Genomic DNA, 15,533 nt, shown 5'->3' on the forward strand with positions numbered 1-15,533 from the left:
CCATTATTAAATATTTCTTCCCCATGTACTCATAGACTGTCATCAAGTCACCCCTTAACCTTCTCTTTGTTAAGCTAAATAGTTTGAGCCCTTAGAGTCTATCAGAATACAGCATGTTTTCTGATCCTTTAATTGTTCTTGTGGCTCTTCTCTGAACTCTCTCCAATTTAACAGCATCCTTCTTGAATTGTGAGCATCAGAACTAGACACAATATTCTAGGAGTGGTCACACCAGTGCCAAATGCAGAGGTAAAACAACTTCTCTGCTCCTAATCAAGATTGCCCTTTTATGCATCCAAAGATCGCATTAGCTCTTTTAGCCACAGTATCACATTAGAAGCTCATGTTCAACTGATCATCCACCACGACCACCAAATCTTTTTCAGAGTCACTGCTTCCCAGGATAGAGTCCCCCAAACGGTAAGTATGGTCTATATTCTTTGTTCCTTCATGCATACATTTAGAGTTAATCATATTAAAACACATATTGTTTGCTTGCATCCAGTTTACCAAATAATCCAGATCACACTGAATCAGTGACCTGTCCTCTTCATTATTTACCACTCCCCCAGTTGTTGTGTCATCTGTAAACTTAATCAGTGATAATTTTACTTTTTCTTTCAGGTCACTGATAAAAATGTTAGATCGTGTAGGGCAGGGATCGGCAACCTTTGGCACGTGGTCCATCAGGGAAAGCTGCTGGAGGGCCAGGCCAGTTTGTTTACCTTCAGTGTCTGCAGATTTGGCCGATTGTAGCTCCCACTGCCCACAGTTCGCTGTTCCAGGCCAATGAGGGCTGCGGGAACCAGGGCAGGCTAAGGAATGTGCTGGCTGCTGCTTCCCACAGACCCCATTGGCCTGGAGCGGTGAACCGTGGCCAGTGGGAGCTGCAATTGGCCGAACCTGTGGACACTGCAGGTAAACAAACCGTCCCGGCCCGCCAGTGGATTTCCCTGATGTGCTGTGTCATAAATATAAAGGGATGGGTAACCACCTTTCCGTATACAGTGCTATAAAATCCCTCCTGGCCAGAGGCAAAGTCCTTTTATTTGTAAAGGGTTAGGAAGCTTAGGTAACGGGCTGGCACCTGACCCAAAATGACCAATGAGGGGACAAGATACTTTCAAATCTGGAGGCGGGGGGAGAAAGGCTTTGGTCTGTCTGTGTGATACCTTTGCCGGGAACAGAGCAAGGATGGAAGCCCTCCAACTCCTGTAAAGTTAGTAAGTAATCTGGCTAGAAAATATGTTAAGTTTTCTTTGTTTTGGCTTGTGAAATTCGCTGTGCTGGAGGAAATTTGTATTCCTGTTTTTGTGTCTTTTTGTAACTGAAGGTTTTGCCTAGAGGGTTTCTCTATGTTTTGAATCTGACTGCCTGTAAGATTATCTTCCATTCTGATCTTACAGAGTTGTTCTCTTATCTTTTTTTGTTCTTCTAATAAAGTTCTCTTTTTTAAGAATCTGATTGGGTTTTTTGGATCTTAAAAATCCAAAGCTGGTCTGTGCTCATCTTGTTTATTCTCAAGACTCCCCAGGAAAGGGGGTGTAAGGGCTTGGGGGGATATTTTGGGGAAATAGGAACTCCAAGTGGTCCTTTCCCTGTTCTTGGTCTAAATCACTTGGTGGTGGCAGCATTTTATCTAATCCAAGGGCAAAGACTTTGTGCCTTGTGGAAGTTTTAACCTAAGCTGGCAGAAATAAGCTTAGGAGGTCTTTCATGCAGGTCCCCACATCTGTACCCTAGAGTTCAGAGTGAGGAGGGTGTTATACCAATAAAATAAAAACCAGCAGGAGCTTATTAAAGTGGAAAAGGCAAAATGCCACATTTATTATGAATACAGAAAGAATCACAGTAAGCAGTTAGTTATAGCTTTAACATTCCATTCAATTTCATATTTATTCATACATTCATTCATACACACACACACACAGAGGTTCTGCAAGGTTGTTATCATAGTTACCAGCCTTAGAGTTGCTCATGCCAAGCCACTGGCCAGGTGGCCTGGACATAAGGAGGGAGCAGGGCCTTGTCAGATGCTCAACTGATGCTCCTGGAAGTTGGTTTGCAGAATCAGACCCCAAAGTTCTCACTTTCTAGAGTCCATTTTTATAGGAATTTTTTCCTATGCCAGTCTACAAGAATTGCTTCATCATGCTGTTGCTGAATCAATCAGCAGATGTCACATTCCTGATGGCTCCGTGCTGCCAGATGTTATCTTGTTCTTTGGTTCTCCCATTCTTGAGGCTGTTGGGTGGATTCCAGTCTGCCCTCCGGGGGTCCTCTGTTATTTCTACTTGACGCCTTCTTCGGCTGATGGACACTGGATTCTTAGGCTGGCACCTCCCTGATCATTCAGTTATTATCCACACCAAGCATCCATCCACATAAATCCTCTATCTCTATTTTAATCACAATTGTTAACAAAGCGAGATGAATACAACAAAAGGGCGGGGAGTCTCTGGGTGCTGTTTCTGTTGTTACAGAGCATTGCTTTGAGTCTCTCTCTGAGTGAGTAGTTATTGTTACAAAGAATTGCTTTGAGAACAGAAAGAAAAGGAGTACTTGTGGCACCTTAGAGACTGCACTGAATGCATCCGATGAAGTGAGCTGTAGCTTATGCTTAAATAAATTTGTTAGTCTCTAAGGTGCCACAAGTACTCCTTTCCTTTTCTTTTTGCGAATACAGACTAAAACGGCTGCTACTCTGAAACCTTTGAGAATAGACTCCGTCTTAGAATGTACTAACACAATTAGCAGCTTGCAAGTTTCACACATAGAGGGAGAGAAACAGTACCAAAAACCAAGAGACCTCTTAATTAGTAATACCCTGGAATTTAAACTATGGGGAATCAAACTCATTTGTGATTTTAATACAGAACTTCTTTAATATGATCCAACAAGGGAACCCTGACAGGCTGCATGCCAAAGGTTGCTGATCCTTGGTGTACAGCCAGGAACAGATCCCCGTGGGACCCCACTAGAAACACATCTGCTTGATGATGATTCCCCATTTACAATTACATTTTGAGACCTATCAACTCACCAGTTTTTAATCCATTTAATGTGTGCCATTATAAATGTGAATCTTTATATCACTCTAGTTTTTTATTCAAAATGCTATGTGGTACCAAGTTGAATGCCTTACAGAAGTCTATTACATCAACACTATTACCCTTATCAACCAAACTTGTAATCTCATCTAAAAAAGATACCAAGTTAGTTTGACAGGATCTATTTCCCATAAGGTCATGCTGATTTGCATTAATTACCCTCCTTTAATTCTTTATTAACCAAGATCTGTATCAGCCTCTCCATTATCTCGCCCAGAATCAATGTCAGGCTGGGACTGTAGCTTTTTGGGCACCTAGTAAGGTGTTCGTAAAAGATTCCCAATTACCATTCACATTCTTGTGATTGAATTCTTCCTTCCAGCTGATCAGGATCAAAATTGTTTTAATCTTTGTGAAACTGGCCTTCAATGAATGTTAAATTAGGCTCCTAATAAAGATAATCTTTTGTGCAGGTTATACTGTATATTTATATTCCACACAAAAAACTATGTTAAAAAAACATTATTAAGATTGCAAAGTCAAGCACTCAGAAGTTAGAAAATGCCAGAGTTAAGGTTCCTGTGTACTCTTAATTTGGCCCTTTGTGGATATGCATTAGCACACAGTCTTCAAGTATCTGATCACATACTATTTATTCAGCACAAGGAGCTATGAGATGCTCGAGCATGCTCAGTGAGGCTGGAATAGTCAGCGATTTTAGCTGGTAAAATCAGAGAAGTCTCTACTGAGTATGTGCAAACTGTGATTTTTCAAAGGCATATAACTTGGCCATATTTGGGTGGATTTTTACAGGGATGGCCAAAGGCACATCCTTGACACAAAGGTCACCCCCTGCCAAACTTCAAGTACCTGTTCTAAGCATGGGGGTGCTAGAATATTACGAAAAAATATTAAAAAGGTAACTAGAATTTTTTAACATGTGCAAAACAACATTTTCCTTGGGCCTTTTTGGCAGTTGTTGTTTTTTTTAAACAGCCTGTGGCTGACATTTGGCATGTAAAATTTCAGCCTAAACTTTTAGAGTTTAACAAAATTATAAGCAATTGAAAATAGGGTCTCATAATGGGAAGTGTTAGGCAAAACCTTAATAAATACCCAGTTCTACTGGCCTCACATACAGTCAGGGATGATTGAATTTTTTTTTCTAAATCATGGAGGAGAAACAGAAGAACAGCTTAAGAAACTGTATTTGTTGTAAAATGTCTTACAAGTCTATGTTACAGGTGTAATGAATTGAGTAAAAATTCAGTTTGAACTAAAGGCTTTGGTCCTAGATAAATTATCCTAGTATAATCGTATTTTAGCTCCTTTCCTAATTTGATCTTGCAATGTCTTGTTTAGGGTTTCTGTGGTGGAGCTGGGAAAGAACAGATAAATCACAGAGTACTGCATTAATAACTTTATTAACAGTTTACACGTTTTCTAATTAAGCTAAAAAATGAAGGATCAGCAAACTGGAAAAAAAATTGAGAACATAGTATTTCTGCTCCAGCTGATTTTATATCTGTTGACATAACATGTATTCAAGATAGCTGTCAGAAAGTATCCACTTTTCAATCTTCATTTAATTACATGAAAATGCACGCACAAATTACTAGAAGTGTAACTAGCCATTTGCATATACAATTACTTGATGTGTGCATGTAAATTAGATACACAAATATGCCTGTATTTCTCTAAACACCTAATTTTGAACATAAGGCCCAAAACATTTAACTTTTTTTCCACATCCAGTTAATATTTCCCCATAAAAACCTTCTTAATGAATATTTTGTTGACATTCTTCCAAGCTTCCATATTGTGTTCAGTACAGCACTTTTAATTCATTCTTTGGTTTTATATATTGCCTTTAAAAAGTCTGAAAAAAATTATCCAAAAGCGTTCTCTGCCTTTTCTCCCCTACTCAGACAGCTTTTAAAGAAACCTATCTTGTCTCTTGAATGTATTATTTCAGGCCACTTTACCTTGAATGGTCCCTAAAAATACATGCTAAATACTTATGCTAAACTATCTGTTGGAACTTGTATTTAATTGTGACACTCTTGGTACCTTTCCCAGACGTGACAAAGAGCTCCGTGTAGCTCGACAGCTTGTCTCACTTATAACAGAAGTTGGTCCAATAAAAGATACTACCTCACTCGCCTTGTTCTTCTTTTGTCTCTCAAATTGTATGAGATAGAAGAGCTGGCTTTGGATAATTAGCCACTGATTGCGAGTGGGAACTTGTGCAGCTAAGTCATGTAAGCACTTTGGAAAAATCCCTCCTTCCCTTTCTAAAAAGAAGGCACAGCCATGCATTCCTTGCAATGAATGGGAAACCTGCCATTAACTTCAGTGGGAATATTTTCTGTGCATGGAGAGCAGAGTTGGGGCTGAAGACTTTTAAACTGAAACTATATTTGCTAACTGATCCACTCCATCTTTATAGATATATTCTTGGATGGAAGAAATAACAGAGATGAATGCTGATCTCCTCCAGAAAATATATATTGGATCCTCGTTTGAGAAACGCCCACTTTATATATTGAAGGTACCGTTATGATTTAATGTGCGCTCTTTTTCTGTAAAAAGAAAAGGAGTACTTGTGGCACCTTAGAGACTAACCAATTTATTTGAGCATGAGCTTGGTAAACATCTGATGAAGTGAGCTGTAGCTCACGAAAGCTCATGCTCAAATAAATTGGTTAGTCTCTAAGGTGCCACAAGTACTCCTTTTCTTTTTGCGAATACAGACTAACACGGCTGTTCCTCTGAAACCTCTTTTTCTGTAGTAATTTAAACTATAGGTCTAGGTTTTTGTCAGAGAGAATTTTAAAAAATGGTACTAGTAGCTCAATCAAAAATGGTTTTGATAGAAAAATGTGTGATTTTTTTTTTTTTTTTAAGTTTTGTAATGTTCCACTCCTCCCTTCCCAAAAGTAAACAGGGTGCCACTAAACTTTGGCATACATAGTGGGTCAAATACTGCTCTCCTTTACACTACAGTAAGTCATTTGAGATACTGGGCACATAAACTAGTGTCAATGAGATCAGCATCCAGCCCAGTGTCTCCTTGAGAATGCCATGCAAGAGAGAGGGAAAGAGAGCACTTCCTTTTCTTGTCTCTTTCTTCTTTTTGTTTACTGTTCTATTTCCATTCTCATGTGCCATTTCAACATAAATAAGGCTGTAAGAAAATCGCGGGCCACAATTTTTGTGTGGAAACTGCATCTTTTTATAGTTGCCGCAAATTTGAGTGGTGTTGCGACCCTGTGCACCACATTGCAATGACAATCACTCAAATTTGGCCCAAATGGCCTTCTGCCATGCTTGCCTCTGAGAGCAAAATAGGATACACCATGTGTCCTTTTGTGCTGCTGCCCTGCTTTGGAAGGCTGCATGCCTTGGAAGAAGGTGCTGGAGTTTACATGTGGGTGTGCACCCAGGGCTGCTGCTCCTGTCCGGGTACTCAGAGGGGGTCTTCATTCCTCATCAGGAAACAGGCTGAGAGGAAGCCTGAGAGACCTCCAGGGAGGTGTCTGCCTAGTGCCATGTTGACACGCTGATTGCACCAAAACCACAACTTTAATAAACAACAACTTTAATGAAACAAACAAACAAACAAAAATCCACAACTTTCTTACAGCCTTAAACATATCATATTCTTTCATTAGCTTTCATCTAATAGAGACAGAACACCAAAAAGTGCCATATGGATTGACTGTGGTATCCATGCAAGGGAATGGATTTCTCCTGCTTTTTGCCTGTGGTTCATAGGACATGTGAGTAGATTTCATTACAATATTTAAAACAAAACAAAATACCTTGATCCTATTTTCCTTCTCTTGCAAACTGTGCTCTATCGCAACAACTTCCTATTCAATTTAATGCAACAGCACTGAAGAATAAAGTGTCTGCATGAGACAGAGATTAAAAAGCTCAGTTTGTATAGCAGATATAAGGGTAAATTTTTCACATCAGCAGTAAGTTAGGCCAAGTCTTTCATATTTATGGAATGGTCAGGAGTGGAGAACACAGGTTATTGTATTTCAAACTAAACCTATGTCTGCACTTCAAGCTGGAGGAGACATACCCATGCTAGCTCTGACTAAGCTAGTGAGCTAAAAATAGGAGTGTAGCTGTGATGGTACGAATGGCAGAAGGGCTAACTACCCTGCGTACGTGCCTAATATCTCGGACGGTATCATACTCAGGGCAGCCAGCCCCTCCTGCCACTATAGAACATTATTTTTTGTGCACTAGTTCAATCAGAGCTAGCATGGGCATGTCTCCTCCAGATGGAATTTACACCTCCAGCTTGACAATGCAGACATACCTTAAGAGTGCATTTGAATGGTAAAGTCCAAATGTAGAGTTACCCAACTAGAAGGTGGAATAACAGTTTGACCACTATGAAGTTGAATGGTATATAGAGAGCAAAGGCATCAGAATAAACACAAGGGTCTAACTTCAGCCCTCAGTTACACCTATAAAACTCCACTGCAATCAGTGTGGATCCAGAATTGGCTGGCAGTATGTGAAGGAGTTTAGATACGAGATTTCAAAGGAGCCTACAGGAGTTAGGTTCCCAAATCTCTTTGAAAGTCCATAGGATTTGGGCACCTAACTCCATCAAGCTCCTTTGAAAAAGGTCAGCCTTAAACACTCCCTTAGGAGCTAATGCTAATTAACCTCTTGTTGTTGGTCTAAATGATGACCAACTGTGCTGCTGTCATGCCACTGAAATGTATCTGTAACATCTGTAAGCAGTTAACAAGTTGAGAGAAAATGTAAACTCCCTATCTCCTTCATCTAATTTACCTGAGCATTTTAAATTCAATCCAAAATTTTATTCCCATGTCACTTTATGAAGGAACACTTTTATTAAAATTGTCACAGACATAGCCATACACGTTCCAGATAGTAGCTTCTCCTTAATGATGTTTTGAATTGTGTTTATAGGCACAATAAAGACTGCCACTTTATATTCACATCAGAGAAAAACAATTGCCAGGGAATAAAAAGGACAGGAGAAGTTACAAGAATAGGACATGCCAAATGCAAGACATACGAGGGGGAAAAAAGATACTATTAAACTTAACTCTTTATATTTAGTAACCCAGCTAAACCTATTAGAGTACAATTTACCCTTATGCAGAGGACAAATAAAAGGCTTAGGTGCCACTTATGTCCCACTTGAGCCCTCAACATAGGTCTTAGATGGGACGTAAGTAGTGCTAGGTCTTGTGGTGGTCCTTTGCACAAGGATGTATTTCATTTTTAATAATTTTAAAAACCCCAAACAATGCATACTTGCAACAGCCATTTCAAATGCTATTATTAAGCAGTTTTAGTGCATGTGGCAACTTTGGAGACTTACACTATTTATCGGCACAAGCAGCAAAAGTACAAGCTTCCTCACCAATATGCCTCAGTCCTGGCCTAGAGTGACCACCCAGTTGGGTAAGCGGACAGCTGAATCTCCATTTTAATTTAATTCCAAGCCTCTCACTGCTAACTAAGGTTTTGGTTGTAGTGGTGTCTTCTGTGATGGGGGTATTTTTCCTCCAGGGGCTGGACTGATGCCGCCACCACCATCACATTATTATTTTACATAGGGCCAGCTGAGGACCTGTCAGGTGCCTTTCAAGGATGGTGAGGAAAACATTATTATAAACATTATGAACAAGTTCTTTTCATGTTCTATAGACAACCTACTTCCGTGAGAAAGATCGGATCATGACAAGACTTCTGCAGCATCTTGATTTCTACGTCATGCCTGTGATGAATGTAGATGGCTATGAATACACATGGACCACTGTACGTAGGTTTCTAGACAGACCGTGGAATATTCCAGCATGTTATTCACAAGTACTGTGAGGGCTGATATACTGGACAGATTTAAAGGCATACTTTTCAAAGTGCCATATGGCAGTTTTGAGCCCAAACCTCTTAACTCGCACTTGGAATTTCTCTATTCTTTGCCCCTTCACAATAGTTACTGCAAATTTGTATTTTTAACTCATAGAACACAGGCATTTTCCAAATCCTAGGTCAAACCAATGCTCTGGAGTGTCAGAGCATCCACCCTATGATTTTAATTCTTTTGGATGTCAGGTGATAACTATGGTAGGCTCCATCAGCAAGACTGCCAATACTATGACAATCCACCATAAGTGCGCAAAGGCCTGACTGAACAACTCACTTCTCCTTTCTGTGGTCTAAGGCCAGATAGCATAGTTTTCCCAAGACTTTTTGTTTCAAGTAAATGAATGAGAAACAGGTAAGCTCAGACAACATCCCAGTGTCTTATCAGGTATTTTACTTACTCACTATGAGAAGAAAGTTCAACAATCCCAGAGGCTGAATGATTCATTTGCTTTATGAATTTATCTTTTTTCTTAGTTTCCAGATTCCCTTTTTTAGGCAGAAACCTGTCTTCTCCATTTCTATAAACTTTGGGCTATGTTTTTAAAAGGGCCGCAATCCAGCCTCTGTTTGTGTATGTTCAACTTTATATATACAGTCTTTACAGGCTACCAGTTGCACCCACAATTCATAGACTTTACATCTGATATACGCAATGGATCTCAATGTGTGCATGCAAAAGAGTTTGGTGTATGAAAATTCTATCATTAGCAGTAGTTCATCTCCTAGTTATAATGCATAGTGCCATTGAAATCAATGGAGTGAGATTAAGGTAACAGGAGAATTTGGGTCATGGAGCCACATTCTAAAATACTGACTCAATTTTTACTTTGTCCTTATGTGGGCAAACTCCCATGGACCTCAATGAGAGTTTGACTGAATAGAGACTGGTTAAGAATGTCACGATTTCCCCTTTTGTATGCAAGAATTGTGCAATCTTTATTTTAAACAGCATCTTTTGAAATTCTCTTAATTACCCCCCTCAGAAGACTTTTAACAAACTCTTTCATTAAGCTCAAATGTGGTTTTGATTTGCAGCTGTCAACTTGGGTGTCTGGACAAATCTTTTGAGTCCTCCCCTATTTGTGTAGTCCAAGTTCTAGTCAAATCAGAATCATTACACCAGACACAACCAGGCGTTGTGCTGTACACTTTTCGTCTTGTTACCTAGCATGTTTAGCATTACTTAATTCCAGTACCTGGAAAGATAACTGGGAGCAAATAATCATGTAATCAATTTGCAAACAGCTAGAAGATAATAAGGTGACAAGTAAGTCAACATGTTTTTCAAGAACAAATTGTGTCAAACCAACCTAATAGCTTTCCTTGACAGGGTAATAAGCCTTGTGGATAGGGAGGAAGAGGTAGATGTGGTATATCTTGACTTTAGTAAGGCTTTTGATACCATCTCGCATGACCTTCTCATAAACAAACTAGGGAAATACAACCTAGATGGAGCTACTATAAAGTGAATGCATAAATGGTTGGAAACCATTTCCAGAGAGTAGTTTTCAGTGGTTCACAGTGAAGCTGGAAGGGCATATTGAATGGGGTCCCGAAAGGAGCAGTCCTGGGTTTGGTTCTGTTCAATAGCTTTATAAATGATTTAGATAATGGCATAGAGAGTACACTTATAAAGTTTGTGGACAATATCAAGTTGGGAGGGGTTGCAAGTGCTTTGGAGGGTAGCATTAAAATTCAAAATGATCTGGACAAACTGGAGAAATGGTCTGAAGTAAATAGGATGAAATGTAATAAGGACAAATGCCAAGTACTCCACTTAGGAAGGAACAATCAATGGCACACATATAAAATGGGAAATGACTGCCTTGGAAGGAGTACTGCGGAAAGGGATCTGAGGGTCACAGTGGATCACAAGCTAAATATGAGTCAACAGTGTAACACAGTTGCAAAAAAAGCAAATAGCATTCTGGGATGTATTAGCAGGAGTGCTGAAAGCAAGACACGACTTGCTTTCTTCCACTCTGCTCTGCACTGATAAGACCTCAGCTGGAGTACTGTGTCCAGTTCTAGGAGCCACATTTCAGGAAAGATGTGGACAAACTGGAGAAAGTCCAGAGAAGAGCAACAAAAATGATTTAAGGTCTAGAAAATGAGGGAAAGGTTGAAAAAAAATGGGTTTGTTTAGTCTGGAGAAGAGAAGACTGAGAGGGGACATGATAACCATTTTCATGTACATAAAAAGTTGTTACAAGAGGAGGGTGAAAAAATGTTCTCGTTAATTTCAGAGGATAGGACAAGAAGCAATGGGCTTAAACTGCAGCAAGAGAGGTTTAGATTGGATATTAGGAAAATCTTCCTAACTGTCATGGTAGTTAAACACCATACAAATTGCCTAGGGAGGTTGTGGAATCTCTGTCATTGGAGGTTTTTAAGAACAAGTTAGACAAACACCTGTCAGGAATGGTCTAGTTATTACATAGTCCTGCCTTGAGTGCAGGGGACTGGATTTGATGTCCTCTGGAGATCCCTTCCAGTCCTTCCCTTCTATGATTCCATGCAGATAACTAGCTTATTGTTTTATAGGCTCCCCAAATCTGCTTTTTTGCTCCACTTCATTGGAGGTTTCTAGCCTCGACATCTAGGCATGTAAAAGTTGCATTTTCACTAGCAAGTGAAATAGTGATAAGCATTTTTCTAAACTTTTATGTAAACCCACATTTTTGTGTCTCTGTCCACAGAATCGGTTGTGGAGGAAGAGCCGCTCAAAGCATGGCAACAACAGGTGCATTGGTACCGACATGAACAGGAATTTTGATGCAGGCTGGTGTGGTACGATGCAATTTTCTTTATATTTTATTTCAGACATTTCCGTTTTAACCTTCAAAGTTCTTCACTTTGAAAATATTTTTATTTATCTATTCATAAAGTCATTTCTGATATAACGATAATGTACCTTAGTAATGAACTTAATAAAAATGTTTATAACAAGGTCACGAGTCCAGACAACAATTCCCAGTTTTGCCATATACTTCCTGTATGGTTATCTGCAAGACACTTAAGCTCTATGTGCCTATTTTCCCATCAGTAAAATGGAAATAAGGAAACTTCCCTACCGAGTGTTGTGAGGATAAATTCATTAAAGATTGTGAGATGCTAAGCTACTATGCTGTTGGGGACCATATAAGATTTAAGAGTAATATCAAACGTAAAATACTTAATCAGTACAGAAGTTGGAGAAATCAGTACGTTTAATAGGAAATGTATATGCTGTGAAAATTAATTACAGCAGGGATTCATATAGCACATTTAATTTTCAAAGTACTCAAAATGCTTAGCAACTCCAACATCATCTCTATTTTAAAAGTGAGGAAACAGGCACACTGAGGTTAGAGCATAAGTGGGCAACCTGCGGCCTGCAGGCCACACGTGGCCTACCAGGGTAATCCGCTGGTGGGCCACCAGACATTTTGTTTACATTTGCACGGCCGCCTGCAGCTCCCAGTGGCCACGGTTCGCCGTTCCCAGCCAATGGGAGCTGCAGGAAGCGGTGGCCAGCACATGGCAAAAAAGGGCACCTTTACATGCAACAGACTTACTTTCTGGGTATACTGAGTCATATCAGATGACTTCAGTAACTAAAGTAAGTTTCTATTTTGCGGAACCAATATAGCTACCAGAAAGCAAACAGAATTCTGTTCCTTCTTGGACATCCTCAATAGAATTGCTTATTACATTTCAATAATATACACCTTTGCAACCCCATTGAAAGTAATGGGATTGCATAGGTGTAAATCACAACGTAATCTTGGCTGCAGACTCTTCATTATCGATGATGGTTGAGTTTTATAATTCTTTTTAAAATATTTTTTACTTAAACTGAATGCATCTGACACACAATCATCGTGAAACAATAAAGATGGAACTCAACAATTTCAATTTAACAGGTATTTTTCAAAGTAGAACCACTCTTTAAAGGAAGGGCTTCATTTTCAGAGGTGTTGAGCAGGTACAATTACAACTGACTTCAGTTGGCATTATGGACCAGAACACATTAACTTAAAGCAGAACCAGATCCTGCCAGAACAAGATATGCAAAACCTGTCAACATATCTCCACTGCTATGATGATCACCACCCCAACAACACAGCTATTAAGATCCATGGGTCCTACACATGCCTATCACAACGTGTGATGTACCTCATCCAGTGCACTAAATGCCCAATAACAATTATACGGGTGAAACCCTCAAACAGAAAAATGATAAAAGACATAAACACCATATTGCCTGTGTGTGAACAATTTTTTACAAAACAATCACTCTATATGTGACCTCTCAAGCCTCATTCTCAAAGGAAATCTGCCCATGATCTTCAAAAGATTAGCTTGGGAGCTTAAATACATAACTTTGCTAGACATTAGAAATCATGGACTGAATAGAGACACTGGATTTATGGCTTATTACAACAATCTGCAACCCACTAACAATGCCCCCACCTCCGCACCCAGCTGCCTTTTGCCCCCATCCCTTCCTTTCCTCTCTCTGACTGGAGGTGTGTTAATGGGCCACTTCTCCTTGAATGGTCCCTTGAAATATGTGTTAATTATTTATGCTGAACAATTTGTTCCACCTTGAATTTAGCTGTGAAACTCTGAGGGCTGTGCCGCTGTAGCACTTAAGTGAAGACGCTCCTCTACTGACAGGAGAGAGCTCTCCCATTGGTGTAGTTAATCTACCTCTCTGAGAGGCAGAAGATCTCCTGTTGACATAGCGTTGTCTAAATGGGAGTCTAAGGTCAGTATAACTACATCATTCAGGGGTATGGATTTTTCACACTCCTGAATGATGTAATTATACCGACGTAAGTCTGTAGTGTAGATCTGGTGTGACCGTGGTGCCTGGAAGGGCTTCACTGAGAATGCTTATTCAGGGCAAACTACAAAGTATAGGGCAGACAATCCCCAAAACTAGTGATTTATTCTGTAATTAGATTTCACCAAGCCAGTAACCAAACATCTATCGAGTTACCAAGAAGCCAAAATACAGTCCCCTTTAAGCAATCCAGCCTTTGGCTCCCACCCACACAGCCAAGTCTAATATATTGAGGACTACTAAAAACCTAATTCACATTATATAAAGTTCTACCAGTGCCAAGAGACTGGACACATTGCTCACCAGGTCAATGAATATATCAGATCTCACCCAAATACACACTTATAGTCAATCTGTATTAACTAAATCTAAGATTTATTAATAAAAAGAAAAAAGAGAGTTGCTATGGTTAAAAGATCAATATACATAGGGATATGAATAAAGTTCTTAGGTCAGTTTCATAACAGAGATGGTGAGGCTGCTGATTTGTAAAAATCCTTCTGGAATCAATTTAAAAGGTTATAATCCAACAGGCAGTCCATGTGCAGAGTTTGTTCCAATTTTACCACTTCCCCCGGTAGTTTGTTCCAATGGTTAATCACCCTCACTGTTAAAAATGTGTGCCTTATTTCCAATTTGAATTTAGCTAGCTTCAGCTTTCAGCCATTGGTTCTTGTTATGTCCTTCTCTGCTAAATTAAAGAATCCCTTAGTACCCATGTTTTCTCCCCACAAAGGTACTTATACACTGTAATCAAGTCACCTCTCAAACTTCTTTTTGATCAGCTAAACATATTATGCTTTTTAGGTCTCTGAATGTAAATCATTTTCTCTAGCCCTCAAATAATTTTTGTGGCCCTTTTCTGTATCCTCTCCAATTTTTTTAACATAAGGCAAGGTAGAGGAGAATCAGGCTAAGATGCTTAAATGGTGCAATAATGATACATGCAGTAATGATGCATCCAATGTCTCCCAGATTCTATGCTCACTTGTATAGCATCCTAATGCTTTATTTTGTCACTGAGCCATGAGACAATTCAGTATATACTATAAGAACTCAACAGGTGACATTGTATCCTCTATTTTATTACAGGTAGAGGTGCCTCTCATAATGATTGTCATGAGATATACTGTGGACCCTATCCTGAGTCTGAACCAGAAGTGAAAGCTGTAGCTAATTTTCTCCAAAAGCATAAAAATCACATTAAGGCATATATAACTATGCACTCTTACTCACAGATGGTACTGTTTCCATATTCCTACACTACAAATAAAAGTAAAGACCATGATGAGCTGGTAAGTGTTACCACTTATTAAGTTTCGTCTATACCTCCCACCTTCATCACCTTGCAGGAATGGACAATTAATGAGAAATGTGAATGACGCCTTCAGTAGGCTTTAAGTCTGCTCAAGATTTGGGAAAATTGATTTTTTGATGGATAAAAGCATAAGGAAGCTGGTTGTTGGCACAACCGCTACATGATTACAAGAAAGTATTCTAGTTTTGGAGGACACTGATAAGATGAAAGTGTTTATTCTGGATGAATAAGGTAGCCTGACTTTCTGATATTTTTAAGGCATCGCTAAGGGGGCAAAGTAAAGGTAACTTGGGTACCTTAGTACTGCATTTCAATACATTCAAGTGCAGGTTTCTTGTAAGTTTTTCCCTATATCTGAACCTACTGAGTCTGTAACATTTTTTAACTCTGTTGCTCTTGAATA

General features: G+C 39.4%; 1 protein-coding gene across 1 annotated transcript in view; it reads left to right on the forward strand.

The window, feature by feature from the left end:
* CPB2 (carboxypeptidase B2) overlaps positions 1-15,533 on the forward strand; it is a 38,512-nt gene that overhangs the window by 20,395 nt on the left and 2,584 nt on the right. Inside the window, 5 exon segments of the mRNA XM_048831183.2 lie at positions 5,500-5,601; positions 6,725-6,832; positions 8,760-8,870; positions 11,681-11,771; positions 14,905-15,107. Coding sequence (XP_048687140.2) covers positions 5,500-5,601; positions 6,725-6,832; positions 8,760-8,870; positions 11,681-11,771; positions 14,905-15,107 — 615 coding nt within the window.

This window comes from Caretta caretta, chromosome 1 (genome assembly GCF_965140235.1).
Source record: "Caretta caretta isolate rCarCar2 chromosome 1, rCarCar1.hap1, whole genome shotgun sequence".
NCBI classification, from domain to species: domain Eukaryota; kingdom Metazoa; phylum Chordata; order Testudines; family Cheloniidae; genus Caretta; species Caretta caretta.